This window comes from Martes martes (assembly GCF_963455335.1).
Source record: "Martes martes genome assembly, chromosome: 5".
Lineage (NCBI taxonomy): Eukaryota > Metazoa > Chordata > Mammalia > Carnivora > Mustelidae > Martes > Martes martes.
In genome coordinates, this window is record NC_137892.1 from 157,802,166 (window position 1) to 157,830,147 (window position 27,982).

At 50.4% G+C, this 27,982-nt stretch overlaps 1 protein-coding gene across 1 annotated transcript; it reads left to right on the forward strand.

The window, feature by feature from the left end:
* The first annotated feature begins 4,476 nt into the window (after nt 1-4,476).
* On the forward strand, nt 4,477-27,958 carry CMBL (carboxymethylenebutenolidase homolog). The gene is made up of 6 exons (XM_080803747.1): nt 4,477-4,664; nt 17,262-17,495; nt 19,468-19,575; nt 23,773-23,915; nt 25,981-26,072; nt 27,355-27,958. Exons 2-6 carry the CDS (start codon nt 17,281-17,283, stop codon nt 27,532-27,534), a joined length of 738 nt encoding a protein of 245 aa, XP_080659873.1. The 5' UTR covers nt 4,477-4,664; nt 17,262-17,280; the 3' UTR covers nt 27,535-27,958.
* The last annotated feature ends 24 nt before the right edge of the window (nt 27,959-27,982 follow it).

Sequence of the window (27,982 nt, forward strand, 5' to 3'; positions counted from 1 at the left end):
AAAAGTATGTATTAACTATTTACTGCTATGTAACAATTTAGCCTCAAGTTTATCAACTTGAAACAATAGAAATTATTATTCTGCTGTGTGTGAGGGTCAGGAGCCCGGGAGTGGCTCAGCCAGCTGGCTCTGGTCCGCGGTCTCTCGGGAGGGAGGTCACCCTCAAGATGCTGGCTGGGGATGTGGTCACCTGAAACTGGACAGGAGCTGGGGGACCCATGTTCTCAATGGTCCAGGCACGTGGCTATCGATCAGGGACCATCTTTGCTCTATGGGCCTCTCCACAGCGCTACCCATGACATGGCTGCCGATTTCCCCCAGAGAAAGTGATCTGAAAGTGCACGGGAGAGAATGCAACATGGAAGTCACCTTTTATAACCTAACACCGGAAGAGACACAGCATCATTGCTGCTGTGTTCTCTGCCCCGCCATCTGTGGGAGGAGCCTGCACGAGGGTGTGAATTCCCAGAAGAAGGAGCACATTATGGGTCATCTAGGAGGCTGACTACCACACATTTTTTTGAGGGACCAAATGTCACGTTGCCCGTAACTTACATACTTGGGCAAAAAAAAAAAAAAAAAGAGATTGATGAAACAAATTTAGCGAAATTTAGGCATTCTCTCTGGGGGTGACAAGATGGCTGACTGGCCGAAGAATCCTCCAGAAGCCAGTTGCTCTCTTTTCTACTCAGCTTTCTGACCCGTCTTCACCGGCAGGGCCTGCTTTCCCAGCCGGCTACCTCCAGCTGCATCGGAGGCTGCGGGGTCGGGGGTGGGAACTGAGTCAGCAGTGCGGCCCCGTAAGTGGTAACAGATGAGCTGGAATATGTTCTCCCTCAGGTATGATTTCGAGATGTTCCGAAACACACCAGCACTTTTTCTGATGGTGTTCCAACATTTCTTGGGAGGAAGAGTTCCACGGAATACTTTCCGTGACCTTGCCTTCAAGGTCAGTGTTAATCATGGGGTTTTAGCGGAGTCAGCGGTCTTGCTGGGCTTTGCCTTTGCCCCGTTTGTTAATTCAGCTTGGGCTCATTCGGTCCCTGGACTTTAGTTCCTCATTTCACAAGGAAAACGAAAACAACTTTGGAAAGATAACCTGCTGTGTGTGCTGAGTCATCGTTCTTCAGCTTATTAAGGAACTCCGTGAAATCCTAGTGTCCGCTTACACCGAGTATTTCTGTAAGAATGTAACTTCAAACACTTTTTTTAAGAGCCTGGGTTAAATGTTAACTTGTGTGATGAATTTTCCAGAGGAATTTGGAACTAAAATTGGGGAATCTGAAAAACTGCCATCTTGGGTGTTGTGGGAAATTTGCGCACTTCAGGATAGAACAAGAATTTATGTGTAAGGCTGCCCCTCCGTGTGTTCTTGGTGATAACATTTTGGTGGCTTCTTGGTGATAATTGAAAAATTACTCAGATATGGGGAAAAAAAAAACCCAAACACCTACCCATTATTTTGGAGAAATTCCAAGGCAGTAAAATAATTTGATTACAGACATTTCAGACCGGGATATAAAGGGATCTGTTTGATGATAAATAAGTGTATCTCCAGCGGATAACAATGGGGAGGACGGGAAGAGTACTCACCATGGTGAGATGGGCTGGCGGTGTGTCCTCTTGGCTAGACCCAGCCATTTTCCCCAGAAATCCCTTTTCTTGCATGTTTCCAGTTTGATTGAGCTACGGGGGATATTCTAGCCTGGGGCTTGCACCTGTCCTCCTTCCGCTGGGCTTTTCTTGCTGAACCCAGGATATAAAACCACGGAAGGTCGACAGCGACATGACTTGTATAGCTTATCTAGTACAATCAGGTCCTAAATTCTGTCCATTATAAGGGTCGTCAGGGAAGCTTTTTTGAAATACGAAATCTCCCTGTGTCACTTACGAAGTTCTGGCTTAGGAGGTCTGAGCCCAGGACATCCGGATTTCCTTTGCAAGTTTCCTAAGTGGTTTTGATGATCAGTTAAGTGGGTTCGCTAGTCCCTAATTCTGGTCTTGGTTCTCAAAGTGTGGTCTTTGGACCAGGAATGGCAGCGTCATCACCCAAAATCTTGTTGGACGGGCAAATTCTTAAAAGTCCATCCTGGACCCCTCTGGATCAGAGGCTCTGGTTGGGGCCCTGCCCTCTGGTTTCCCAAGCCCTCCAGGGGATTTGGAGGCTAAAATTTGAGAACCAGATCTGGTGTCTTCCCTCATTTTATAGTTAAGGAAACCAAATCCAAAGAGAAGGAACATGTCTGGGGGTTAAGGAAAATTGACAGGAATGGGAAGCATTCTTCATTGAGCTCTAGTGTTTTAAGAGTAGAATACTCATAGCATCTGCTCCGAGAAACCTCAGGTCACTACATTTGTGTAAACAAGGTTTTTTTTCCACGAGAACATGATACTTACCCAGTGACCGTGTTTATATAGTACAAAATGCCAAAGGAATAGTTCTTCAGGAATGTAGAGGAGGGAATTGCAAAAGAGTAGCGGGATGGCTCAGTGGGTTAAGTTCTGCCTTTGACTCAGATCATGATCTCATGGTCCTGGGATGGCGCCCACGACAAGCTCCCTGCTCAGTGGGGGGGCTGCTTCTCCCTCTCCCTCTGCTGCTCCTCCCTGGTCATGTTCTCTCTTGCTCACTCTCGCCTTCAAATAAATAAATAAAATAATCCAAAAAAAAAAAAAAAAAGAAGAAGAAGAAGAAGAGTTGTAGCACTCAAGCAAGCTTCATGGAGAAGAATTCTAAAAGCTGAAGATGATTTGTATAAATAGTAAAACAGAGGGCTGCCTTCTCCCCAAGGTGGGAAAGCCGCAGGAAGGAAAGGGCAGGGCAGGAAAGAGTCCAGTCGGGCTCTAGTGAGAGGTACAAGTTAAATGATGAGTAAAACCGTACGAAGGATCTGCTAGATCCTTTTAGGAAACAAGGTGGGAAAATGGTAGGAATTAATTGCTTTTGAATACTGTGGCAGAGGAGTATTTTGTAATAAAGGGCTGCCTTATAACATTTGAATCTATAGCACATTTTGCAAATTGAAACTGATGGGGAGGCAGCTTTCTTTTTTTTTTAAAGTACGTACATAAATTTAACACTGAGCTAGTAAATTGCAGCAAGGCATAGAGTCTTAAGATTATGAACTATTGCGTGTTAACCACTGTGTTATTAAATCAGAAGTTAGTAATAATGCTTAGGGAGCCACATTAGCAAGTAGAGAAAAATGACGTGTCATTAGTCATATCTAGTCTTTCTATGTCAATGGTACTTCCAAGATGCTGGAAGGTGCTTCAAAACAGTCTTATAGAAACAATTCTGTGTATTGATGGAAAACTAGGCTTGTCTAGAGGATGTCTTCCAGGCTGATTGTCATCTTTCAATGTCTTGGAGACACCTGACAATTGTGTAAGTTGTAGGTAAATGGTAGACACCGAGACTGTCCTGTGTCACCCGCCTTCCTTTCCCATCCCCTGGAAGAAAGCCAGTTTGCCTCCTTCTACACTTTCAACAATTTCTTACTCTTTATAAATGTAAATGTGTGATTTTTTTTTTAAATTTTTCTTTTGAGCTGTTCTTTTAAAACATTTCTTTTCTTCTTTTTTTTTTTTTTGAAGATTTTATTTATTTATTTATCTGAGAGAGAGAGAGAGAGAGAGTGCATGTGAGCCCGGGGAGGGGCAGAGGGAGAGAGACTCTCAAGCGGGCTCCAGGCTGAGTGGAACTGGTGGGGGGGCTTGATCTTCCAACCCTGAGATCATGACCTGAGCTGAAATCAAGAGCCCCATGAACTGACTGAGCCACCCCTGCGCCCCTGAACTCGTTCTAACATCTGCCTGGATCCCTCATTAATGAATGAGGAGTGTAAAATCTTTAACACGAGTCATTTTTACACGTGGGCGAGCAGCGTGATTCTACCTTTGCCCGAAGATAACCCTTGAACAGTCCTGCGGTCTATCTTACTGATTTGCCCTCTCTCTGCGTAAAAGATCCCTAGAGGAAAAAGTCATCCTCAGTCTGGATTCAGGCATTTTCCGATTAAAAGCAACTAAATTAACGAGGTTCCCTCTGGGATCCTAAGACCTGCGGCCTCAGAATGCAGCTGTTTTCTCCGCGGTCACTGATTTTCCTAATCCGTGGTTCTTCCTCTTTTCTTAACTTTTGCAGCCAACGGAATTGATTATGACAACTTTCCGTGACCAAAGCATGAAGCGGGGGACAACGATGAATATGGAACTATGTAACAATTTATTTTTAAAAAACGGCCTAATCCAGATTTACAACAGGGAAACCCCAGGTCTCAGGAGCCCCGCACTCATGCAAATTTCACGGGCGGGGCGTCTTCCTGCTTCGGGGCTTCCTCCCGCCTCCGCCTCCCTGCCGCCTCCCCTCCCCGCCCCTCCCTGCTCCCCTCCCCCCCCCCGCCCCGTGCCCTCCAGGCCTCTCCTCCCCTGCCCCTCCCCCTCCCTCCCTCCCTCCCGCCGGGCCTTCGCGGGAGGCTGGGAATCCGGGGCAGCCACTGGCCCGCAGGGATCCGCCGCCCTCCGTCAGCGCGTCCACTTCCGTCCCGGCGGGAGGCGCCTCCGCCCCGCCCGCCCCGACCGTCCCCGGGCTCGGCGGGCCGTCTCCGCGCTCGGCGGGCCGTCTCCGCGCGGGGAGAACGCAGGCTCCGGGCGGCGGACAGGTACGTGCACTGCGCGGGCCCAGGAACGCGCGCAGCCCGCTCTGCTCTCACGCGCGCGCGTTTGCAGGGGGTAGAGCGAGTCCGCCGTGCGCGCGGGTCACGAGCCGATCAAAGCCCTTGTTCGAAACCTGACTTTGTACCAAAGCGGTGCTGTACCTTGTCACCGCGGAAAAGCAGCCCCGGCCAGCCCGCCTTGGTGTGTTGTCCCGCATGGTTTAGCCACATTGTTGGAAAGCGTAGTTGAAATCATACTGTAGTACGGAACCTCGTGTTAAGTTTTTCCATTTATCTGGTGCCTTTCTTTCATGCCGCTGAATGCTCTGGAATTACTGACCTACAGCTGGACCTTTGGTTGTCTAGTTCTTACCGGCATAAGCCTGCGGGGAGAATGAGCGTATCTGCATCAAAATGTAGCCAAACCAAGGGAGAGTTTGCCCACCAGATCTGCAGCAAGCCGGTAAAAATGGACACCGAGCTTTTGCAGAGGAGAGAGCCAGCTGGTGTATTGGTGTGGCGCTACCCGGGAGGGCAGGTAGCCAATGCTCAGAAGTCCAGAATCCTCGATGGCTTGCACATGAGGGCTTTTAGGGGCAAAATTCGGGGAGGGGTTCTCCTGAGAAGGTGGACACTGCTGATTGGAGGCCCATGAGGTCATACCAGCAGGTGACCACTTTGTGCCCTGGAGGTCTTTTCCATCTCAGGAGGTCTGGAATCTGCAAAATATCTATATTCCTTACGTTAGTAATTTAAGCCAGCATTCTTACCCTTGACCCTAGGGCTGTGTGTCCCTTGACTGGGGTGGCTGTACCTGGGGCAAATACAACCTGTTGTTTTCAAAGCCCACTGAAAATAAGGTGGTCAGAAGTGAGCCCCGCAGGTGTGTGGGGGAAGGGCTATCCAGGCCTCAGGAGAACTTGAGAGAAGGCCAAAGGCGGCCACGTGACTGGCATGCGTGCAGGCGGGTGGGCACTCATCGGATCTGCCTTTCTAGTGCCTGCTGCCTAGACCTGTACCCTCCGGAAAATACAGGCAGGATTGCTGACAAATAAATATGTGGAGTTGTTGGCGTGTGTAGGATCCTCGACGAGTGCACAGAGGAGTGGGGCGGTGGTTGAGCCTTCCCAGCTCCAAGAGCGGGAATCAGTGGCCAGGCAAGTTTCTGCTTTGTTTACCCAGTGCTGGGAAAACAGCGAGCCTTCCCTCTCAGCCACGGCCTTCCTGGTACCTTTTAGCCTGTGTTTGGCTTGCTGATGGTTTCCAAATCCCTGAAGCTTCTGGCGATTTATTCCTTGATACCGTTGCTGGTTACAGTCCCATTGACGCCGGTTCCCTTTGCTCATCGAAATCTGTTTTCTCTGTTTCTGTTGGAGAACGTCATTGCATAGGGAAGTCTGACTTACGAATTTTGAAATCCTTGAGGGTATGAGAGCAGGAAAGCCAGACTCGCTGGACCACACTTTACCACCCGTTTCTTGCTTTTTGACTTCCAGTGAGAAAAAGGGAATGTTGTTCCATCGCGTTGTTAAAAGATAATTTTCGGCGAGAGGTAAAATCGTGACTCTCATACAGATATAAAAATGAGCACGTGTTGGGACACCCGGCTGCCTCCATCGGTAGAGACTGTGACTCTTGATCTTGGGGTTGTGAGTTTGAGCCCCATGTTGGGTGTAGAGATTACTTAAAAAAAATTTTTTTTTTAAATGAGCACATTTTAAAAGATTCTATTTCATTCATGAAAGAGGGAACCAGCGGATGTTATAACTGGTTCAAGAGAGGAGTCAGGAAGCATGGAGATATCTGGGGCAAAGGAATGCCTCAGAAAGGTTCCAGTTAGGAGAGGGGACAGGACATGTCAGCCCCTGGGAATTGGCAGATCAGACAGGCACCAGGGATCCCTGTGGGTCTTGACTTGTGATATCGTAGAAACCCTTGGTATGGGAAGCAGGGCTGTAGGGTATGGGAGAACAAATCATTCATTCATGGCATTTGCTAAAGAATGGAAAGCAGACCTTACTCAGGACCATCAGGATAGGGATAGGGACCAGTAAAGTGGGGTTTTACACTGGGGTTTTACAGTGGGGGAGAGAGATTGGGCTCAACTCCGGAAATAACAAAGAAAAGTGGGAATTTAGAGCCAAAGAGTGGAGCAGGAGCCAGTGGGTGGAAAATGGCTGAGAGGAAGGAAGCTTCACAGGGAATGGGTGTTCTGGAAAACTGACCAAATGGGTTCTTGCAGAAGACAAGCCAGCGTGATCAGACCTTACCCCAGGGGTGGGGTGTGGGTGTTGGCGGTGGAGGATGAGCAATCAGATTAGATTTGAAGAGTCAGGGATTCTGTGAAACTGACTTAGAGGGATTCTTACTGGAATGGAACGTGGCAGAGACGTCATCGGAAACCCCCAAATCAGGGTCTGTTTGAGAAGAGAGTTCAGAGGAGCTTGGTGAAGGAAGGAGTCTTGGTTAAGGGACTGTAAGTCACTTTGGGAGAGTGGGCCTTGAGGTCATTCACACTCTTGTTGCCTCTTGTGTGAAGGTCACTGGCGGATCCTGAGATGTTAGCGCTACTAGCCAGTGTGGCGTCGTAAAGAAGGTGCCAGTCAGGGTCTCCTCTGCAGGGGCGCGTCTTGGTTATCCTTGGTGCCATGAGGAGCGTTCTGACTTTCAGAGGCTTCACTAGTGGAGACCACAGATCCGATCTCGAGGTGGCCAGTGAGTGTCGCCAAGCCCACCTGCTAGGAAACAGAAGAGCCCTTCTTCTTCTATTTATTTATTTTTTTTTATAAAGATTTTAAGTAATTTCTGCACCTGACATGGGGCTCAAACTCACAACCCCAAGATCAAGAGTTGCATGCTCTACGGACCAAGCGAGCCAGGTGCTCCAGAAAAGCCCTCCTTGAGGCTTCTTATGAGGCTCCCACTGTCTGCGTCAGACCCACTGTCCCATCCCTGCGGGTTCCCCCAATAGGAGGAAACCTTTTGCTCACTGTGAGTGATCTCACGATGAATGTCACGCAGAAGAAACTTTGTGTTTTTTGGGGACAGCCTCTGTCATCGGTGGCACACCCTTCTGGGTCGTCTGATTCTGGCCCCTTGGTGCCACCACGACTCTTCGTAAAGTCGCTGGTAACTAGTGAGTTAGTAACTTCTGTCCCCTCTGGTGGAGGATCAGTTGGCTTCCTCCCACCTGTGGGAAAATCTGTTTTCTCTCCTTTTGTGATCTCAGTGTGCCTTTACTCTGCGTACGTTTGTGCTCTTTCCTTCTCCCTTCCAACAAGCTGTCACAGCTGCCTCATTCCCTCCTATTATATGAGTACAATAAAATCCTTAATGTGTTCATTTAAAAAAAAAATCTTATGAGAGTCATCTTTTTATTTTTTTCTGAAAAGTCTCCTTTAACCAATGTGTCATTTGGGGAGGGGCGGGGCAAAGCCAAAATCCTGAAAGGGATGCACAGACATTGCGTGTGTCCTCCAGTCAGTAGAGCTGCCCTGAGGCTCTTTCCCTGGGAGCCACAGTGGGGAGAGGTCCCTGGAAAATCTGCTTGACCTAGAACACAGACCAGTGTTGTGCCATTGACCGGTCTGGCTGGAGTCCAGCCTTCCATACCCAGGCTCTCCTGGGCACTGCCCCTTTGTGCAGATCAGTCCAGATGGTGGCTCTCCTGGCCATAAACTTCCCTTCTAGAAAGCGGGTATCAGTTGAAGATAAAAAAGATTCAGGCTCAAGGGCACTTTGAAATGGCCAGGATTTTTTGCAGTCTCCGCAGCCCCATAGGACGAGTCGGGTAAGAAATCAGCCTAAGGACTTGCAAATTGTCAAGGAAGAAGTCAAGCTTTCACGATTTGTAGGTGACATGATACTCTGTAGAAAACCCAAAAGACTCCACCAAAACATCGCTAGAACTGATACATGAATTCAGCAAATTGCAGGATATAAAATTGGTGAACAGAAATCTGTTGCATTCCTGGACACCAATAATGAAGCCACAGAAACTGAAATCAAGGAATCGATCCCATTCACAACTGCACCAAACCCATAAGATACCTAGGAATAAACTTAACCAAAGAGGTAAAAGATCTATACTCTGAAAATCATAAAATACTTAGGAAATTGGGGCACCTGGGTGGCTCAGTGGGTTAAGCCTCTGCCTTTGGCTCAGGTCATGATCTCAGGGTTCTGGGATGGAGCCCTGCATTGGGCGGGGCTCTCTGCTCGACAGGGAGCCTGTTTCCCCACTGTCTGCCTACTTGTGATCTCTCTCTCTGTCAAATAAATCAGATCTTAAAAAAAAAAAAACCAAAACTTAGAAAACAAATGGAAGAGGACTTAAAGAAATGGAAAAACATTCCATGCTCTTGGATTAGAAGAGCAAATGTTATTAAAACGTCTATATTACCCAAAGCAATTTACACTTTTAATACAATCCTTAACACAATACGACCAGCATTTTTTATAGAGCTAGGATAAGCGATCCCAAAATTTGTATGGAACCAAAAAAGACCCCAGATAGCCAAAGCAATCCTGAGAAAGAAAAGCAGAACTGGGTGCATCATGATTCTGGACTTCAAGCTCTATTACAAACCTGTCGTCATCAAGACAGTATGGTACTGGCACAAAAACAGACACATAGGTCAATGGAACAGAATAGAGAGCCCAGAAATGGAGCCTCAACTCTATGGTCAGCTAATCTTCAACAAAGCAGGAAAGAATGTCCAATGGAAAAAAGACAGTCTCTTCAACAAATGGTGTTGGGAAAATTGGACAGCCACATGCAGAAGAACGAACCTGGAGCATTTTCTTAACACCGCACACAAAATAAATTCGAAATGGATGAAAGACCTAAATGTGAGACAGGAAACCATCAAAATCCTAGAGGAGAACAGAGGCAGCAACCTCTTTGATCTTGGCTGTAGCAGTTTCTTCCTAGACATGTCAACAGGGGCAAGGGACACAAAAGCAAAAATGAACTATGGGGACTTCATCAAGATAAAAAGCTTCTGCGCAGCAAAGGAAACTGTCAACAAAACTAAAAGGCAGCTTATAGAATGGGAGAAGATATTTGCAAATGACATATCCGATAAAGGGTTAGTATCCAAAATCTATAAAGAACTTATTAAACTCAACACACTGAAAGCAAATAATCCACTTAAGAAATGAGCAGAAGACATAAATAGACATTTTTCCAAAGAGGACATCCAGATGGCTAACAGACACATGAAAAGATGCTCAACATCACTCATCATCAGGGAAATACAAATCAAAACCACCATGAGATACCACCTCACACCTGTCAGAACGGCTAAAATTAACAACACAGGGGACAACAGGTGTTGGCGAGGATGCAGAGAAAGGGAAACCCTCCTACACTGTTGATGGGAATGCAAACTGGGGCAGCCACTCTGGAAAACAGTATGGCAGTTCCTCAAAAAGTTAAAAATAGAGCTACCCTGCGACCCAGCAATTGCACTACTAGGGATTTAGCCAAAGGATTCTAAAATACACATTCAAAGGAGTACGTACCCCCTGCTGTTTATGAAGCATTATCAACAATCGCCAAAGTATGGAAATAGTTCAAGTGTCCATCGACTGATTAATGGATAAAGAAGTGGTATATATGTATGTGTGTGTGTACGTGTGCGCACACACACACGTGTGCGCACACACACAATGGACGACTACTCAGCCATCAAAAAGAATGAAATCTTGCTATTTGCATGATGCGGAAGGAGCTAGAGTGTATTATGCTAAGTGAAATACGTCAGAGAAAGACAAATACCGTATGATTTCACTCATATGTGGAATTTAAGAAACAAAACGACTATTTGGGAGGGGGGTGAGAGAGAGAGAAACAAATCATGAGAGACTCTTAACTGTGGAGAACAAACTGAGGGTTGCTAGGGGGAGATGGGTGAGGGATGGGCTGGATGGGTAATGGGCATTATGGAGGGCTTGTTGTGATGAGCCCTGGGTGTTGTGTATAAATGATGAACCACTCATCTCCACTCCTGGAACTGATGCTAAACCGTATGTCAACTAAATAGAATTTAAGTTTAAAAAAAAAAAAAAAAAGAAGAAAGAAAGACAGAAATCAGCCTAAGGAACCAGCTGTCCACAAAGAGTGCATTGGCCATAAGATTTGCCACTGTTGGTCCTGGATTGTTGTGACTTCTCTTACTAATAATAGTTTTATAATCGAGCTTGTGAAAACAAAACCATGAGGAATAGTTTCAGATTTTCTTTGCGTAAATGACTAGCTCTGAATTTGTGTTTCTTTTAAAATTTAGTTATTTTCTTTCTAAAGTATCCTGGGAGGTGCAGGAAAGAGTCTAACAGCCACCCATATTTGCATGACCCAAGCTTAAAAAATGTGAACATTTTGTTCTTGATTGGAACTTCCTGAGGTAATAAAATGTAACAAATGCAGCTAAAGCCAGCGGTCTCCACTCTCTCTCCCTCACCAGGAACCACTCTAATGATGGTGTGTTTATTCTCAGGCATTATACTTTTATGACAGTATATTTATTAGTAAAAGAAATGTTATTTCTCTTTTTAGTATTTACTTAGCATCAAAGAGGCTGTTGTCTTTATCTAGCATTCTGTTGCTAAGGTGTATCATATTGGTTCGTGTATATATATACGTGTTCTTTGTTTATGAGTGTATTTGTTTGCTGTTGCTGCCGTAACAAATACGAACCAGCTGGGGCACGTGAGACAACACAAGTGTGGTTCTGGGGGCCGGAGTCTGAAACGAGGATTGTCAGCAGGGCCCTGCTTTCTCTGAAGCCTGCAGAGGGGAATCCTTCCTTGCTTCTCCCCTCGTTTCTGATGGTTGCGAGCACTGCCCCGTCTTCCTCGGCTTGCAGGAGCCTCCCTCCAGTCTCTGCCTGTGTCTTTCCGGGGCCTTCCTCTCCGTGTGTCTCTGTATCTGAATTTCCCTCTTCCTACAAGGATACTAGCTGCCGGGGTAGTGGCCACTCTCATCCAGGGTGACCTCATCTTAACTTTTTTCTTTTCTTTAAGATTTATTTATTTATTTGAGGGGGGAGGGGCAGAGGGAGAGAGAGGGAGTCTCAAGCAGACTCCCCGCTGAGCGTGGAGCCTGATGTGGGGCTCGATCCCAGGACTACGCGAGATCATGACCTGAGCTGAAGTCAAGAGAGTCAGACCCTTAGCTGATTGAGCCACCCAGATGCTGCACCTTGACTTGATTACTTCTGTAAAGATCCTATTTCCAAGTAAGGACGCGTTTATAGGTTCTGGGAGTTAGGACGTGAACATGTCTTTCTGGGGATGTAAGTCAAACCACAGCAACGGATACATCACAGTTTATCCTGTTCTCCTCCTGAAAGTCAGATTGCTTCCTGTTACTGTCATCACATCTGTGCCACCGAAAACATCCCTTCTGTACTCACCACATACGGGAATGAGTGTGTGTGTTTGTGTGTGTGTGTGTGTGTGTGTGTGTGTGCAAGCATGCACACACACAGAGGTCTAAATTTCTCTAGGAAATAGAAGCCCCACACCCACCTGTGGGATTTCTGGGTTGCAGGGTGTCTACATCTTTGACTTTGCTAGACCTTGTCAGAGTACTTTCCAGAGTTTGTTGCTGTTCGTGTTCCCTCCCTTTTCCCTGTGTTGGTACTAACAGACATTTCCCAATCTGCAAGGTGAAAAATAGTATATCTGTGTCATGTACAAAGTAGTCAATTTCTTAAATGCCAGTGAGGTTGCATATCTTTTCATAAGTCTATGTGCCATTCAGGTGTACCCTTTTGTGAGTTGCCTGTTCATATATTTGAAGCATTTTTCTCTTGGGTTGTCTGTTTCTTGTTGATTTGTAAGAATTCTTCCTTTTTATTTACTTTTTTTTTTAAGATTTTATATATTTATTTGGCACAGAGAGAGACAGTGAGAGGGAACAGAAGCAGAGGGAGTGGGAGAGGGAGAAGCAGGTTTCCTGCTAAACAGGGAGTCCAATGCAGGGCTCGATCCCAGGACCCTGGGATCATGACCTGAGCCGAAGGCAGATGCTTAACGACTGAGCCACCGAGGTGCTCCAAGAATTCTTCCTTTTAAAAAAATTTTTAAAAAGATTTTATTTATTTGAGAGCAAGAGAGAGAGAGAGAGTGAGCACGCGAGCACACAGGCAAGGGGATTGGGAGGCAGAGAGAGAGGGAGAAGCAGACTCCCTGCTGAGTAGGGAGCCTGACATGGGGCTTGATCCTAGGATCCTGGGATCATGACCTGAGCTGAAGACAGACATTTAACTGACTGAGCCACCCAGGTGCCCCAAGAATTTTTCCTGTGTCTTATTTAGACATTAAATCTTCTGCTTTGAGAATGATATCTCAAATAATAACTCTTCCCCACCTCTACCACCCCTGGGCTATTTTGAAGCAAATTCCAGACATGTAGTTTTTTTGTCTGTATATACACTAGCATGTAGCCGTAAAAGGTTAAGGATTGTACACACACACACACACACACACACACACACCCATCTCTGTGATAGTATTATCCACCCCCCCAATAACAGTAATGCTCAGTGCCATCAAATATCTAGTCAGTTCGGTTCCCCCAGTTGTCTTACAAGTGGATTTTACAGTTGGCCACTGCTGTGCATGGACTTGTGTCCCCCGCTAAGTCCATAGGTGGGAGCTGTAACCCCCAACGTGTTGGTATTTGGAGGCGGGGCCTTTGCTGATTCTGTTTACAGGAGGTCCTGAGGGTGGAGCTCCAGGATGGGATTAGTGCTCTTGTAAGAAGAGCCGGAAAGCTTGTTCTCTCTGTGGGTGCCTGTGAGGACACAGCAAGAAGGCGGCTGTCACAAGCGAAGAGGAGAGTCCCTCTCAGCACCGAGCTTGTGGGCATCCCGATCTGGGATGTCCAGCCTCTGGAGTGGGGAGAAATACCTTTCTGTCATGTCAGCTGCCCTGCCTGTGCTATTTTGTTATGGAAGCTCGAGCAGCCTAATACACACTTTGTGAACTTTATTAACCCTTTTCCTTCTGGTTTGTGTTTTTTGGGTCTAGTGTAAGGAATGCTGCTTTTTTTTTTTTTTTTAAGATTTTATTTATTTAAAAAAAAAGATTTTTTTTATTTATTTGACAGACAGAGATCACAAGTAGGCAGAGAGGCAGGCAGAGAGAGAGGGGGAAGCAGGATCCCCGCTGAGCAGAGAGCCTGATGCGGGGCTCGATCCCAGGACCCCGAGATCATGACCCAAGCTGAAGGCAGAGGCTCAACCCACTAACCCACCCAGGCGCGCCAGGAATGCTGCTTTACGCCAAGAGTCAAGAAGACGGTGTTCTCTAACAGGTTCCTTCTGCTTTCCTCCTCGGGCTTCTCTCCGTCTGGCCGGGCTGCCCAGCGGTAGGTGGGGCTCCACTGGGACCCGTCCGCTCCCCTGGGTCCCTCAGGGTTGTCGCGTCTTATCTCCCATGTCCACCTTATGCCCGGGACCTCCAGAGCCCGGTCTTGCTCTGCTCCGTCTCTCTGCCCTCTTCGGGCCACCGTCCTGCTGCGGGGCGGGGCTGGAGGGACACAGCCTCAGGGACCGTGTACATTTCCCTGGTCCTTCATTTTCCCTCTTCTCCTGTCCCTTCCGACGTCCCCCGCTCTCCCCCTCACTGCTGACACGGCTCTCGGTTCTCCACGAAGAAGCAGGGAGGGGACATGCACACAGCCTCCTGCCTTCCCTCCCGGACCGTGGAGGACCCGCCCGAGCTTCCGGGGAAGCTGACCTTCTCCCTGGGCTGACCCTGTGCCCCTCGCGTCGTCAGTTTGGTCTGCTTGTGCTTTGTTTTCCGGTGTGAGCTACCATCCTCATCCACATGGAACTGTGCTGACATTTCTTCATTATAAAAACAGGGGCGCCTGGGTGGCTCAGTGGGTTAAGCGTCTGCCTTCGGCTCAGGTCATGATCCCAGGATCGAGCCCCGCATCAGGCTCCCTGCTCAGCGGGGAGTCTGCTTCTCTCTCTCTCTCTCCGCCTCTGCCTCTCCGCCTGCTCAGTTTCTCTCTCACTCCCTCTCTCTTTGAAATAAACACATAAAATCTTAAAAATAAAATATAAATGATAATTAGAATATAATAACAATAAATATAAATAGATATAAATATAAAGCATATAAATATATAATAAAAATATAAAAGTAAATAAAACGACTGTTGCCCTATCTTCCCTCCGTCTTCTGCTCACTCCTTTTGCTCCCGTTTCTGGCAAAAGTCATGACGAGCTTCTGTGTTCACCGGGTCTGGTTCTCTCCTGCCGTCCTCTGCAGCCTGCTGCCGTCTGGCCCACCCCGGCCCTCCAGACCTGTTTTCACGGAGGTCACCCTGACGTCCACCTTGCTTAGCCCTGTGCCTCTCTCAGGGTTTCTTGCAGAAGGTCTCGGTCTGTACTCTGCCTCCTGGAAACCCTGTCTTCACGTGGCTTCAGGCCCATGACTTCGGGTTCCTCCCCCTCACTCGCTGTTTCTTCTCAGACTCACTCGCTTGCACCTTCTTACTCCCTAAAGCCTTTAATGGTGAAGGTCCTAGGGCTGGATCTTCTAGATCCTTCTCTTCTTTATCTACTGTCGTTCCCTTCATGATGCCGTTCACTCTCAAGGTTCTAAATACGATGTGCAGCTGATTCTCATTATTTACACCGTAGCTGGACAACACCGGGGCTGGGAGTGCTGACCGCCGTGCAGTCAGAGATCTGCCTAGAACTTTTGACTCCTCAAAACCTAACTCCTAATAGCCTACTGTTGACCGGAAGCCTTGCGGGTACCATAGACAGATGACTGACACATAGTTTGCATGTTAACATGTGTTAAATACTGTATTCCTGCCATGAAGTAAGCTAGAGAAAAGAAAATGTTGAGAATGTTATAAAAAAGAAAATACATTTACGGTCCTAGAATGTATTTATGGAAAAAAAAGCCACGTGTACGTGGACCCGTGCAGTTAAAACCCGCGTTAAGGGCCAAATGTAGTCATGGTGGATAAAGTCAGGTGGATAGCAGACTAGCAAATCCCGAACCACCGCTCTGAGCCTCTGGTCCCATTTCTGTCCATTGGTCAGTGGGTCACCTTGTTTTATGTGTGTTTCTGCGTAGAGACACCTTACTTAATAATAGAGTTGATTCATTGACATTGAACCTGCCATCAGCGGGTTTGTCTACCGTCCGTATTATCTTTGGGGGCACGTGGAGCCCTTAGGATCACGAGACAGCTCTTCAGCACTACGCCTGGAGTCTGTTCATAAACAATGAAGTTGCCATCGAAAGCACAAAATGCAGAAGGTGTGGGACTCAACAGAAAGCCAGTGGATCCTCGTGTGCAGTGGGGGCTGAATGAGGAGGCAGAGCGTTGCCTTGTTCGACCTTGGCAGGGACCGTGCGTGTCAGTGACTCAGATCTGCCACTGCTCTACAGAAGTCTGTGGATGGTGGCGAAAGCACGACAAATACTGATTTTGGAGTTGCAGTAAATTTTGCAACGAGGCAAATTCGTGTGTATGGAATCTGCAAAAAAAAAAAAAAGAGGCTGGGCTGTGGATTGCTGACTCTTTCCAGCTTGTCGTTTCTGCTTGGACCCCGGCCCTCATCTTCTTGTTAGGAGCTGCCACTCACCTTGTCCGACAGACGTTTCCGACTTACCACCCCACTTTTAAGACCTGATCTCCTCGAACCTGCTCGTCCTGAGTCTCCCCCTTCTCGTTGAAAGACGCGCTACCCTTTTCCAGTTGCTCGGGGGGAAAAAATCCTCTTCGTCACCGACTCCTCTTTGCCTGGTCCTGCCCCTCCCCCTCATGCCGTCTGCCAACAAAACCAGTTGGCGGTCCCTGCACATGGCATCCAGACCCCAGCCACCCTCAGGCTGTCGCCTTTGCCGACCCTCTTCAGGGGTAGCGTCTTTTGTCCTAGATTGTGGAAGTCTTGCTCTAAGGAGGTTTGCATTTGCCTCTGCGGGGTGCCCAGGGATCTCGCTGCCCAGGGTCACTTGTTGGGTTCATTTCACTGTCTACGAATTCCTACTTTGAAGGGAGAGGGGAAATTTCGGGGGATTGGTTTCTTTTTTCCCCTCCCTGGGCTTTCTAACCTTCGTTCTAGTCCTTGTTGGTAGAGTTTTATTTATTTTTTTCTTTTGTTCTTTTTTTTGTTATTATTTTCCCCAATAAATATAAACCTTGGGAGTTCTGACACTGTGTGGGGTCTCAGTCACAAATCCCCATCTCAGGGGGTATTAGCGCTTGTTCCTGGGTCTAGGCTGCTCCCCAGGATCGCTAGGCTCACTTAATATCTGCTCGTTGCCACCGTGACCCTGGCTTCAAGTCTCCTCTCCAATCCTGGCTGGGGATTGTTTCCTTTTCGGGCTCCACCATTTTAATTTTTATCTGTTGGTTACATTCCCTCTGGTATTTCTAGTGTTTGTAATGGAAATGGATTCCTGTTAGCCCCACTCAGAATCACAAGTTACTAGCGATTTCCTCCATGAAATACACAATGCAAATAGTTTTTACACTCTCGATTCTCGTTTACTTACTGTTTATCATCTTTGGATTTGCACCATTCAGAATATAATGCATGTTTCTCTCTCTCTCTGTAGGCCACCTTCAATCTCTCCAATGGCTAATGAGGCTCATCCTTGTCCGTGTGACATTGGGCACAGGCTAGAGTATGGAGGGATGGGACAGGAAGTTCAAGTCGAGCACATCAAGGCTTACGTGACCAAGCCCCCCTTCCACACGGGCAAGGCTGTGATCGTCATTCAAGATATATTTGGCTGGCAGTTGCCCAATACCAGATACATGGCAGACCTGATTGCAGGAAATGGATACACGTACGTAGGAAGTTCTGTTCTTTTAATTAAATTCCTGGAGATTTCTGTGATCTGTTATGGTCCCTTCAGGGAAAACAAAACCAAAGCCAAAAAGCCCCACCTGCATTCTAAGTTAGGTTACTACTTCCTCATCTCATGGTGCCCACCCCACAAAATGGGGAATGTCACGTGAGCCGAACACCACCTGGCGTCCAGAGGCTGCCATTGCACCCAGACAACCCCCACTCCCCCCGCGGCCTCCCCTCCCCCCCCGACCCCCTCGGGGCTTCCGCTCCTCCTTGCCCTGCCTGGGCCTGTAGACCCCTTGGACTTGGAGGGAGTTACTGCCGGATGCGGGGCCTGCCTGGGCAGAGGTGCAGGGCACCTGGGGCAGGCCTCCCTTGCTGGCTCTGTAATGGATCTGCCCCTTGGCCTTGGACACGTCTCAGCTGGGTCAGATTTTACAAGCAGGGCACCCATGGTTAGCCTGGGCGAAACACACGCTAAACACAAGCGATCAGGGTCCTGTCCGAGTTCCCAGGGGTTCCGGAACGGTGCTGTGAGACCTCACTCCTCTCCTGAAGGTTAGGCCTTTGCCGGATTGAGTATTGAGAACACACCTGTCCGCTTCCCATCACGCCAGGTCCTGGCACAGTATCCGTAAACACGAAGGAGAGGGGCCGGTCCTTCCCTCCAGCCTCAGACAGCCTACCACCCACCAGCCCCGAGTGGGGCGCACCGCGATTTCCTTTGTTTTCTCAAAAAGCTGCAAATCCAGTGTGCACCGACCTTGTTTTCCTACCAGAGAAATCGATTTGAAGGTCACACGCCCACTGTTGTGTGACTCAGCGTTAGTGCAGACGGCAAAGAGGATTTGCGCTTGAGTTTTCATTTTTTTCATGCCCCCAGATGTCTGGAACAGGAGGCCACGTGACTTACTAGGGGCAAACCCAGTGAGATGCCCATGGCCAACCCCGGTTGTCCCGAGGCTAGGCTGGATGGATCCCGAGCAGAGGGCGTTACAGGGATGTGTCCTTCATCCTCCCAGTGACCCCGCAGGCTGGCCCTGGCGTGGTGGCTTCCGTTGTCCTACGGTGGGTCCTTAGCTGGAGACGGAACACAAACGATGAGCAAAGGCTCCCGTGACGTACAGAGCTCTCCCACTTATCCAGCCCGCTTTGCCGTCGGAATAACCCGCTGAGGTCGGCCAGGGCCATCTGTTCACCAGACCGAGAAAATGAGGCTAAAAGTGACTTGTTAATAAGGTCACGGTGCAGGCGGGCGCAGTACTGGGGCTTGAACTTGGGTTCTTCTGACCCGGATTCCAGGGTTCCTTCCACCTTGGCAGGAGGAGCCGGGTTCCTCCATCTGTGGCCACGGCCTGTATTCTGGGAAGCGAGTCTCGGGCCGGCGTGGCGTGGACCCAGCCTTGGGGCGGGGGGTGGGGGTGGGCATGACTCGCGTGGAGGAGGGTCACGGACTCGGGGGAACTGGCTTGTTTTCTCTCTGCTGCCTGTTTTAGAACCTGCAGGAGACCTTTCCCTCTGAGCAGGATGTTGTGCCCTGTCGGCATCCTGGGCGGAGGCTGGGGGAAAAGTGCTTGGTCATCGTGACTGGACGAGCGACCCAGGTGTACCCTCTGACCTGGGGCTAACGCAGAAGGCCAGCTGAGCCAGGCGGCGCCTCCCGGGGTGGGGGAGGGGGCTCTGGGGCTCCTTCCCGGGTCATCCGTCCCTTGGGGACTGTGCCCGCGGGATCGCCTTGTCATTTCAGATGGGCTGGGCTCCGAGGAGGCTGGCAGAGGCCGAGCACCTACGGTTGTGAAATCCCCAGTGGTCTGGCCTGGCGCCAGCTGGCCTCTTTGATGCGATCACACTTGGCCTTCGTGGTCCCCACTGTGAATCAGAATCACCATCGTAACAGGCTTCTTCATGAATGTCAGCAAAGCCCTGCAGCTCTGAAATGAAGAGCAATGAATGTCCCTGTTTGACAGGACCATCGTCCCGGACTTCTTCGTAGGTCAGGAGCCATGGCACCCGTCTGGGGACTGGTCCACCTTCCCGGAGTGGTTGAAAACAAGAGATGCCAGGAAGATCGATAAGTAAGTTATCGCCCATGTTTGTGTCTCCCCATCCCCCCTCTGCTCCCATCCCAGGACCCCCCGGGAGAGCGGAGGCTGCAGGGAGAAGCGGGTGCGGCTTCACTGTTCAGACACCCCCCACCCTCCCTCGTGTGGGACTTCCAGGGCCACAGCTAGTGCCTAAGGAAACGGGCTTTCATGGAGCTTGTGTGTGGCCTGGAAGGGGGGACGCCAGCAAGCTCGTCTGCTTCCCTCTCTGAGCAACTCTGTGGCGCTCATGCCAAGGGAACGTTGTGGAAGGGCCACTTTGTGGGTGGCCCGATTTCCCTTGACAAGGGTGCTTTCGAGGTGCATAGGGCCAACACTCCTTCCTTCCTGTCCAGGCTGCAGAACCAGTCGAGGCAGTGGGCAGAGAAAAGCAGCTGGGTCAGGGGCCAGCCCCTTTAGGGCTCAGCTGACAGGAAACCCAAAGGGCTGTCCCCTCCCCCAGCCTAGACCTGACCCCCCCCCCCACCTCCCCTGCTGAGAGACTTCAGGTCTTGACCCCAGGCCCATCAGGCCAGGACTGCCATCTTGCCAGGGTCCAGGGAGCAGTGAGAAGTAAAAGAGGGGGATCCCCCCAGGATTTCAGCTTTTTATTGAATTAGCTGCCGTGGCCCAGAAGCAAGGAACAGAGCACTTAGCTGCCGTCCAGACAGCTCCTTCCGTCTGGGCTAAGTGTGGAGGGGAAAAGGGGCCAGGAAAGTTCTCTGATGCCAAGCTTCTCCTGAACAAGTCAGTGTGAGCCCAGGGCAAGGGAGGTTCCCCCAACACTGGCCCTGAATCACCTTGGCCGTCTGTCCTTCTGAACCCTCTCCTTCCCTGTCACCGGACGTGAGCCTTGGGTTTGATAAGCTGCTCCCCCAGCTGAGGTTGGGGAAACTGCTAAGAATGTGGGGCCCTGCCCATGGGCATGTGGTCCCTGGAACTTTCTTTTCCTTCTCCCACCAGAATGCCCTTCAAGAGCTGCACCCAGGGCTGGTGGACCCCAGGCAGACCCCTGCCCATAGCCCAAAGGGGCCTGGGGCCCTGCTGAGTGCCCCTTTGGGGCTTCTCAGCCCCGTTTTCACGCCCCACACTCACTGGGAACCCCTTCTCGCAGGGGCCTGTGCTGCGGGCCGAGCTTATGGGCGGGAGACCAGGCCAGCAGTGGTCCAGGGGACTGGCTCTGGGACATCAGCTGCCTTGTCTTCCTCTGCCCCACCCTGAGGAGACTTCCTGCAGGGCTGTGTAGGCCTGGCTCCTCGCCTCAAGTCAGGAGGCCCCTCCGTGGCCACCCCGGCTCCAAGCCTCCCTGAGGAGCTGGTTGGGGCCTGTGTGGAGACTGTCACAGCCGGCTGCCCCCCCTGCCTGGCTCTGCGTCCTTCCCTCCCCTTCCTCAGCGTTGGCCCCGAGATTCCTGGGGATAAGCCTCCTGCACACTTAACCTTTTCCTAGTCCCTCCCAGGAGACCTGCACCCCTAACCTGCAACCCCAAGAAAAACAAAAGCCAGATGCGGAGAGAAAAATTAGAAACACAAGAGAACCACAGAGACCGGGATGCGACTGTGGAATTCAGTTTTCCATGCGGGGCTGGGGTCGGGGGAGAATAGTTAGAACCTTTGCGACTTTCTGAGGAAAAACTGTGGGGGGGGGGGTCTGCCTGCCGTTTGTGAGCACAAAGCAGAGTGATCATTTCTGGCAGATGTTGGAGCGGCCCCGCGGTACTGTTCCACAGGGGAAAGGGAGAGCCATGTATTTTAAACAAAAATGAGACAGAGAAACACTGGGGCACCTGGGAGGCTCACTGGGTTAAACGTGTGACTCTTGATTTCAGCTCAGGTCATGATCTCAGGATCGTGAGATCAAGCCCCATGTTGGGCTCCGTGCTTGCTTGAGATTCTCTCTCTCCCTCTTCCTCCGCCCCATCCCACTCCCTGCCCGTGTGTGCTCTCTCTCTCTCAAAAAACAAAGCAAAGCAAAACAAAACAAAAAAAGGCGGGGGGGGGGAGGGGAGATAGAAACACTTTGAAAGGAGACTGAAATCCTTGTATCTGGTCAAGTGTGTTCCTAAGTAACACAAAACCCATCTTGAATGCTTACTGCCTAAGCAGTCATGGGGTCTATTGGTTTATAGAGCTGAAAAGAGGTAGTTTCTGGCTTGAAGCAGGGGTTGGTTCCTAGTACAGAAACTGTCTCCGGGACTTGCCTTCCAATATTTCTCTACTAGGTTGCCTGTACACTGGCTCCATTCTCAGGCAGCCCTTGCCGCTGGGTGACAAGATGGCTGCAGCAGCTCCAGCCTTCCATTGGTCCCTTTTCCGGCAACCCAGCAAAATTCACATTTTGCCCTAATGGCTATGGCTCAGTCATAGGTCTGTCCTGGAATCAGTCATTGTGGCCAGGAAATGGCTATGCTTTCTGCTGGTCAGCCTGCACCACACACTTCACAACTGGTACCTAGTGCAGAATCCCCCAAGGTATATGAACCAAGCACTGGTGGGTGGGAGGAGAGCTTCATCCAAAGCTGAACCCTGGTGCTTCCAGAAAAGTAGGGAACACATGCAGAGCAGCACCAGCAAAGACATGTTCACACGAGCTCAAGTGTTTTTAAAGAAGTAACCTCTTCCTCCTCGTCTCCTCCAATTAAGGCAGTTACTCTTGAGATCAAAGCATCCGAGGAAAAATTAAAACCCCAAATGTCAAGAACTATTGCTCTTTCCATGTTATTTTGCGGAATTACTTAATTACCGCTCACATGAGGACTGTTAAGTGCCCTGTACTTAGCAGTAGAATCCATTTATTTAAAGGTGCTCCAGGATATGCTATGACCAAAAGGGAGAGGAAGTGCGAGAGAATGGCTTGCTCTCTCTTTTTTAAGCTGTAGCATTTCTTCCTTATCCGATCAAACCAGAACTTTCTGGCTGGCCTTACTTCCCTACCTCCGTTTGGGTGTATTGCTTCTAGCTGAAAATACACTGAGTTCCCAACAAGCAATTTGCAAATAAACCGTTTGCAAAGACAGGGCCACTCCTGGTGTTCTCCTGGCTTACATCGTGCTGGCAGCTTTCCAAGTCCCGCTCTGCTCTTTGGGCACGGGAGGAGACCGGCGGTCTGGAGTCGGGGTGTTAGCTGCGGGAGTGAAGTTTGGGGAGCTGCCCGGCTGGGGCTCGTGTTTGTCAGAGGCGAGCAGGCTGGGCTGCTCCGTGCGGGGATGGATCTTGGGCTCAGGTCGTAGGACGCTGTGCTTTGGCCTTTGGCCTTTACTGGGAGGCTGTGGAAGGCCAGGGCTCAGCTCTCAGCTGGGCTGTGGTATGGTGTGATTTGTGGTTTGCAAAGAACCCGCCCGCCGCTCTGTCAGGCGCTTGGAGGAGGCTGTGCTTGGTGGCGAGACCTGTGGGGAGAGCCGTGGGGCGATGTGCATCCCTGCGGCAGCCCCGGGGGAGGACAGAGCTCCAAAAGCAAGAATCGCAGACCGCGGAGGCAGAGCGGCCGCGGAAGCCCCGTGACTGCCCATGGGCCGAGCACCTGCTGTCCCGCGCTCGCCCCCTGCGGGGTGGGGGGTGGGGGGGCGAGAGACGGGGCTCACGGAATGCCTCTCGATTGTTTTTTTTTGCCCGCCCCCTGCCCCTGCTTCTTGAGATACAGTCGACCCGGAATGTTGTGTAAGTGTAAGGTGTACAGTGTTGATTCAACACGTTTATATATCGCACAATGACTGCCACCCTAGCCTTTGGCAACCCCGCTGCCCTGTCCCAGGGTTACTTTCTTTTTGGCGGCGGGAACACGCGCTCGGCGCTCTCCGCGGCCCGCGCGCACGGAGAGCAGCGGCCTCCCCCGTGTCCCTGACTCCGCCCCCGCGGCACGCTGCAGCCCGGGGCTCGCGGTCTCCGAACCGGAGTCCGTGCCCCTCGGCCGGCATCCCCGCGCCGGCGACCGCTCCGCGCCCGCGTGTCCGAGGCTGGCTCTTCAGAGTCCACCGACAAGGGGCCTCTGGCCGCCGTTCTTCTCTGTAGGATTTTCTTCGAGAGGGCGAGCCCGAGGCGGGGAGGGGCAGAGGGAGACGCGGGCTCCCCGCCGAGGGGGAGCCGATGTGGGGCTCGATCCCGGCCTCCGGGATCGCGACCTGAGCCGAAGGCGGTGGCTCCACCGACGGAGCCGCCCAGGCGCCCCCCCTGATTCTCGAACGTTCTGTTCCAGGGAGGTGGACGCCGTCCTGACGTACCTGCAGCGGCAGTGCGGCGCGCAGAGGATCGGCGTCGTGGGATTCTGCTGGGGGGGCGTGGCCGTCCACCACGTGATGATGACGTACCCCGAGCTCCGGGCGGGGGTGTCCGTCTACGGTAAATCCGCCTCGTGCGTCCGACGCGACGCGGTGGAAGCGGGAGGCCTGGGGGAGGGTCGGCCCGTCCGCAGGGGCTCGGCTCTGCCGCCCTGAGAGTGGAGGGGCGGGGGGGGGGGTGCCGGAGGCGGAGCTGTCCCTGGGACGCGGAGCCCCGGTCCCCGCGCTGTGCGGTCGGGACCGTCCCCGAGCCCGAGGGCGACGGGGGTAACGTGTATCTCCGGGATCGTGGGGCCTCGCCGGCCCCGTGCCTTCAGAGGGACACCGTGCACCGCTGCCCCAAGACGGGAGGGTCAGACTGCGCGGTGCAGGCGTAAGGAAGGAGGGGAGGGGAGGGACGAGCGGTGTAGCGGTGCGTGAACGCGCCGGCCGGCGGACCGCCGCTGTCATGGCAACGAAGCAAGAGCACGTGTGCGCGGGGACGTGGCGTATAGGTCCGTGCTGGAGAAGCGGACCATAAGCCTGTAAAAAAGAAAAGAAAAAAGACACAGAAGGGAATTCGGTTTTCTTTCATGATCGTATGTCCTACACTTACAGACCGAGGATTCCTATCTGCATCAGTGGTGGTTCGCTGTGGTAATTTTGCTTACTTTTAGCATTAAAAAAAAAATCCTTTAAATATACTCACTTACACCAAGGAGAATACGTTGTCCGTTGGCTTTGGGCACAACGGGGATGACTGTCACCTTGTGTGGAATGCGGGCTCTCCTGCGTGGGCGCCTCGCCGGCTCCCCCTTCCGGCCGCTGTTGCGCACTGCGTGCGTTGAGGGACTGGCAGGACTCAGGAGACGCCTGGGGGCGTCGAACCTTTGCTGTCCAGCGATGCATGGTGGCCCTAACAGAGGGGGTCAGGGGGCGTGGCCAGCCCTCCCGTGGCTCCCTGCCTCCTAGAGAGGGGCTACAGGGGAGGGGAGGCCCTCTGGGCTGCTTGGCTTTGCTGTGCTGCCTACCGGACACGGGAGCAGGAGGTGCCCATTGTTTTCTTCTTCCCACTGACTTGGACCCTGTCCCGACCACACCTGAGCCAGGCTCCTCTGTGAGTCCTCTTTCGGGGGGCGGGGGGGTCCGACCGGGCTCTGTCCGTGGCCCACTGGGTAAGCCTAGTGAGAATCCCCCAACTTTGGATGTCTGACCACATTCCTCACCCCCAACCCTCGGGATCGCGTGATCCGGAATCCCGTCACGTCGGTCGGAATCCGTCGTCCTCTGATGCTGGCTCTGAGTCATTTTCCACCCGCTGCCCCCGCGCCCTGCTCCTTGGCGCTAAATCCCCACTTGTCCTGGTTTTCGGGTTGAGCGATCGATCTCTGTCTCCTATAGCCAGACCTCATTCTGGTGGTCCTTCTTGAATAAAACTTCCTTCACAATGTCAGAATAACTTCCTTTAACACTAGTTCCCTTAAAATGGCTTCAGATCGCGGACAGATGGCGGACAGACCCCCAGCGGCGGTCTGAATGCCCAGGGCAGAGCAGGCTTTGGACCAAATACGCGCTAAAATTCTGAAACGAAGGATGAAAGGTAACTTGTACAGAGGGCCTGTGAGGACCGGGTACCACACCTGTGACGTCATACCCGTGATGTCACAACCGTGGTCTGGTCGGAGCGCACATAGCCTGGGGAACAGCCGCCCCACCTTATGTATGAAGCCACTTGGCAAACTGAGGTCCGACGCTGTGGGGCTTCTGTGGATTGTGAGAGACTTCTAGAACAGGAGGGGCCAGATGGTCCAGATTTGAAAGTTCGTCCGCTGTTTGTAAAGGAAGGCATCGTCGCACAAGGGAGCGTTTTTCAGGCTGCTCTTGTCTCTGGGCAGGAGACAGTGGTCTAATTCCACTATTTCTGGCCTGACTTCTCATGAAGTACAGAGCAGGAAGGTCTAGTGAGGTAAGTTTCTCTTTGAGACTGATTTTGTAGGCCAGGCCACTTCTGTGGAATCACCAAAAAAGGAAATAAACTGAACCCCCAAAGCACATATTTTACTTTGAAAAATCAAACCAAACCCACAGAGATTTCTGAGGCCCATGTTTGGAAATCCTACCCCACGCGTCTGTCCCCCATCTTCCAGGCATCGTCAAGGACTCTGAAGATGTGCACAGTTTAAAGAACCCCACGTTGTTCATTTTTGCTGAAAATGATGCTGTGATTCCCCTTGAGCAAGTAAGTTGGCATCTTTCCTCTTTTTTTTTTTGAAGATGGATTTATTTAGAGAGAGTGCATGCTCATGAGTGGGTGGAGGGGCAGAGGGAGAGGGAGAGAGAATCCTCGAGCAGATCACGGAACCTGCTGAGCACGGGCAGGACCCGGGGCTCAGTCTCATGACCCTGAGATCATGACCTGAACCAAAATCAAGAGTCTGACACTTAACTGACTGAGCCACCTACCCCTCTTCTCATTTCTATATTTAGTAACATGACTTGACCTTTCAAGGAAAATGTCCCAAAGGTTCATTTGTTGCTCCAAATATTTCTCAGTGTTAAAGTTATAAAGGTGATGGGGCGCCTGGGTGGCTCAGTGGGTTAAGAGTCGGCTCAGGTCATGATCCCAGGGTCCTGGAATTGAGCCCCTCATGGGGATCCCTGCTCAGTAGGGAGCCTACTTCTCCCTGTCCCTCTAATGCTCCCCCCACTTGTGTTCTCTCTCTCTCTCAAATAAATAAAATCTTAAAAAAAACCCATGAGGGGGTGCCTGGGTGGCTCAGTGGGTTAAAGTCTCTGCCTTCGGCTTGGGTCATGATCCCAGGGTCCTGGGATCGAGCCCCGCATTGGACTTCCTGCTCAGCAGGGAGCCTGCTTCCCTTCCTCTCTCTCTCTCTTTGCCTGCCAGTCTGCCTACTTGTGATCTCTGTCTGTCATATAAATAAATACAATCTTAAAAAAAAAAAACCACGAGTTAAGATAAGGTGTGTGTCCTTAAAGACGTGGGTGTGGGGCACTTGGTGGGCTCATTCCATGGAGTTTGCAACTCTTGACCTTGGGTCATAAGTTTGAGCCTGACATTGTTGGGGGGGTTTACTTAAAAAAAAAAGTTGGGTATGTTCAACCCAGTACGTTGATAAGAAAAAAGCAGAAGAAAACTGGTTCTAAAGCAGTTATTTAGAAATTATTATTATTCATAACTAATACATTATATTAATACAAATTTAAAATAATTTCTACTTGAATATATTGAATATTTTGTTACATATATTGAATGGTATACTAAAGATATCAATACAGTTTCAAATAACTGATATTGTATCATTTTTGTATTGCTGGGAGTCCTCTCCTTTGCCAGAGGTTATAAGGACTATTAGGTATAAAAGTAAAAAATTCATAATAGCTACAGAACTTAAGGCACTGATGTTAAATTTCTTTTCTGAGCATTCAGAGAGGATTTGGGGACTGGAAACCATGACTAGACTGTTAAAATCATACTATCATGAAATCCTTTTGTCTGTCAGGTCTCTTTGCTGACCCAGAAGTTGAAAAAACACTGCAAAGTGGAATATCAAATTAAAACATTTTCTGGGCAAACCCATGGCTTCGTGCATCGAAAGAGAGAAGATTGTTCAGCGGAAGACAAGCCCTATATTGATGAGGCAAGAAGAAATTTACTTGAGTGGCTGCACAAGTATGTTTAGCTGTGGCCAAGCGTAACTTCCTCAAAACAGCTTGCTTGCACCCAGAAACGTGCTTTGGGATATTGGATCATCTGATTTAATTTTTGCTTTATATAAATCAGGGAATCCTGAAACTCATTATTTTCTCTGTTAATGCATGATACAATTTAACTTTTAACATGTAAAAAAAGCCCCTAAACAAAGAATTTGAATGATAGGGTAATATCCTAACTGTAAGAACCTAGGGCTGCCGGGGCGCCTGGGGGGCTCAGTCTTCAGCTCGGGTCATGATCCCTGGGTCCTGGGATCAAGCCCTGCATGGGGCTCCCTGCTCAGCGGGAAGCCTGCTTCTCCATCTCCCACTGCCCCCTGCTCATGTTCCCTCTCTCGCTGTGTCTGTCCCTGTCAAATAAATAAAATCTTTACGGCTGTTTATGGACCTGCTGACAGCTCAGATGTGGACTTCTTG

Excerpts from the sequence above, each read along its gene's own strand:
- CMBL (XM_080803747.1), top strand. The coding sequence starts at position 17,281 with ATGGCTAATGAGGCTCATCCTTGTCCGTGTGACATTGGGCACAGGCTA. Across the intron at positions 23,916-25,980 it reads GGCGGGGGTGTCCGTCTACG|GCATCGTCAAGGACTCTGAA; the intron begins GTAAATCCGCCT and ends CCCATCTTCCAG. Across the intron at positions 26,073-27,354 it reads CTGTGATTCCCCTTGAGCAA|GTCTCTTTGCTGACCCAGAA; the intron begins GTAAGTTGGCAT and ends TTTGTCTGTCAG.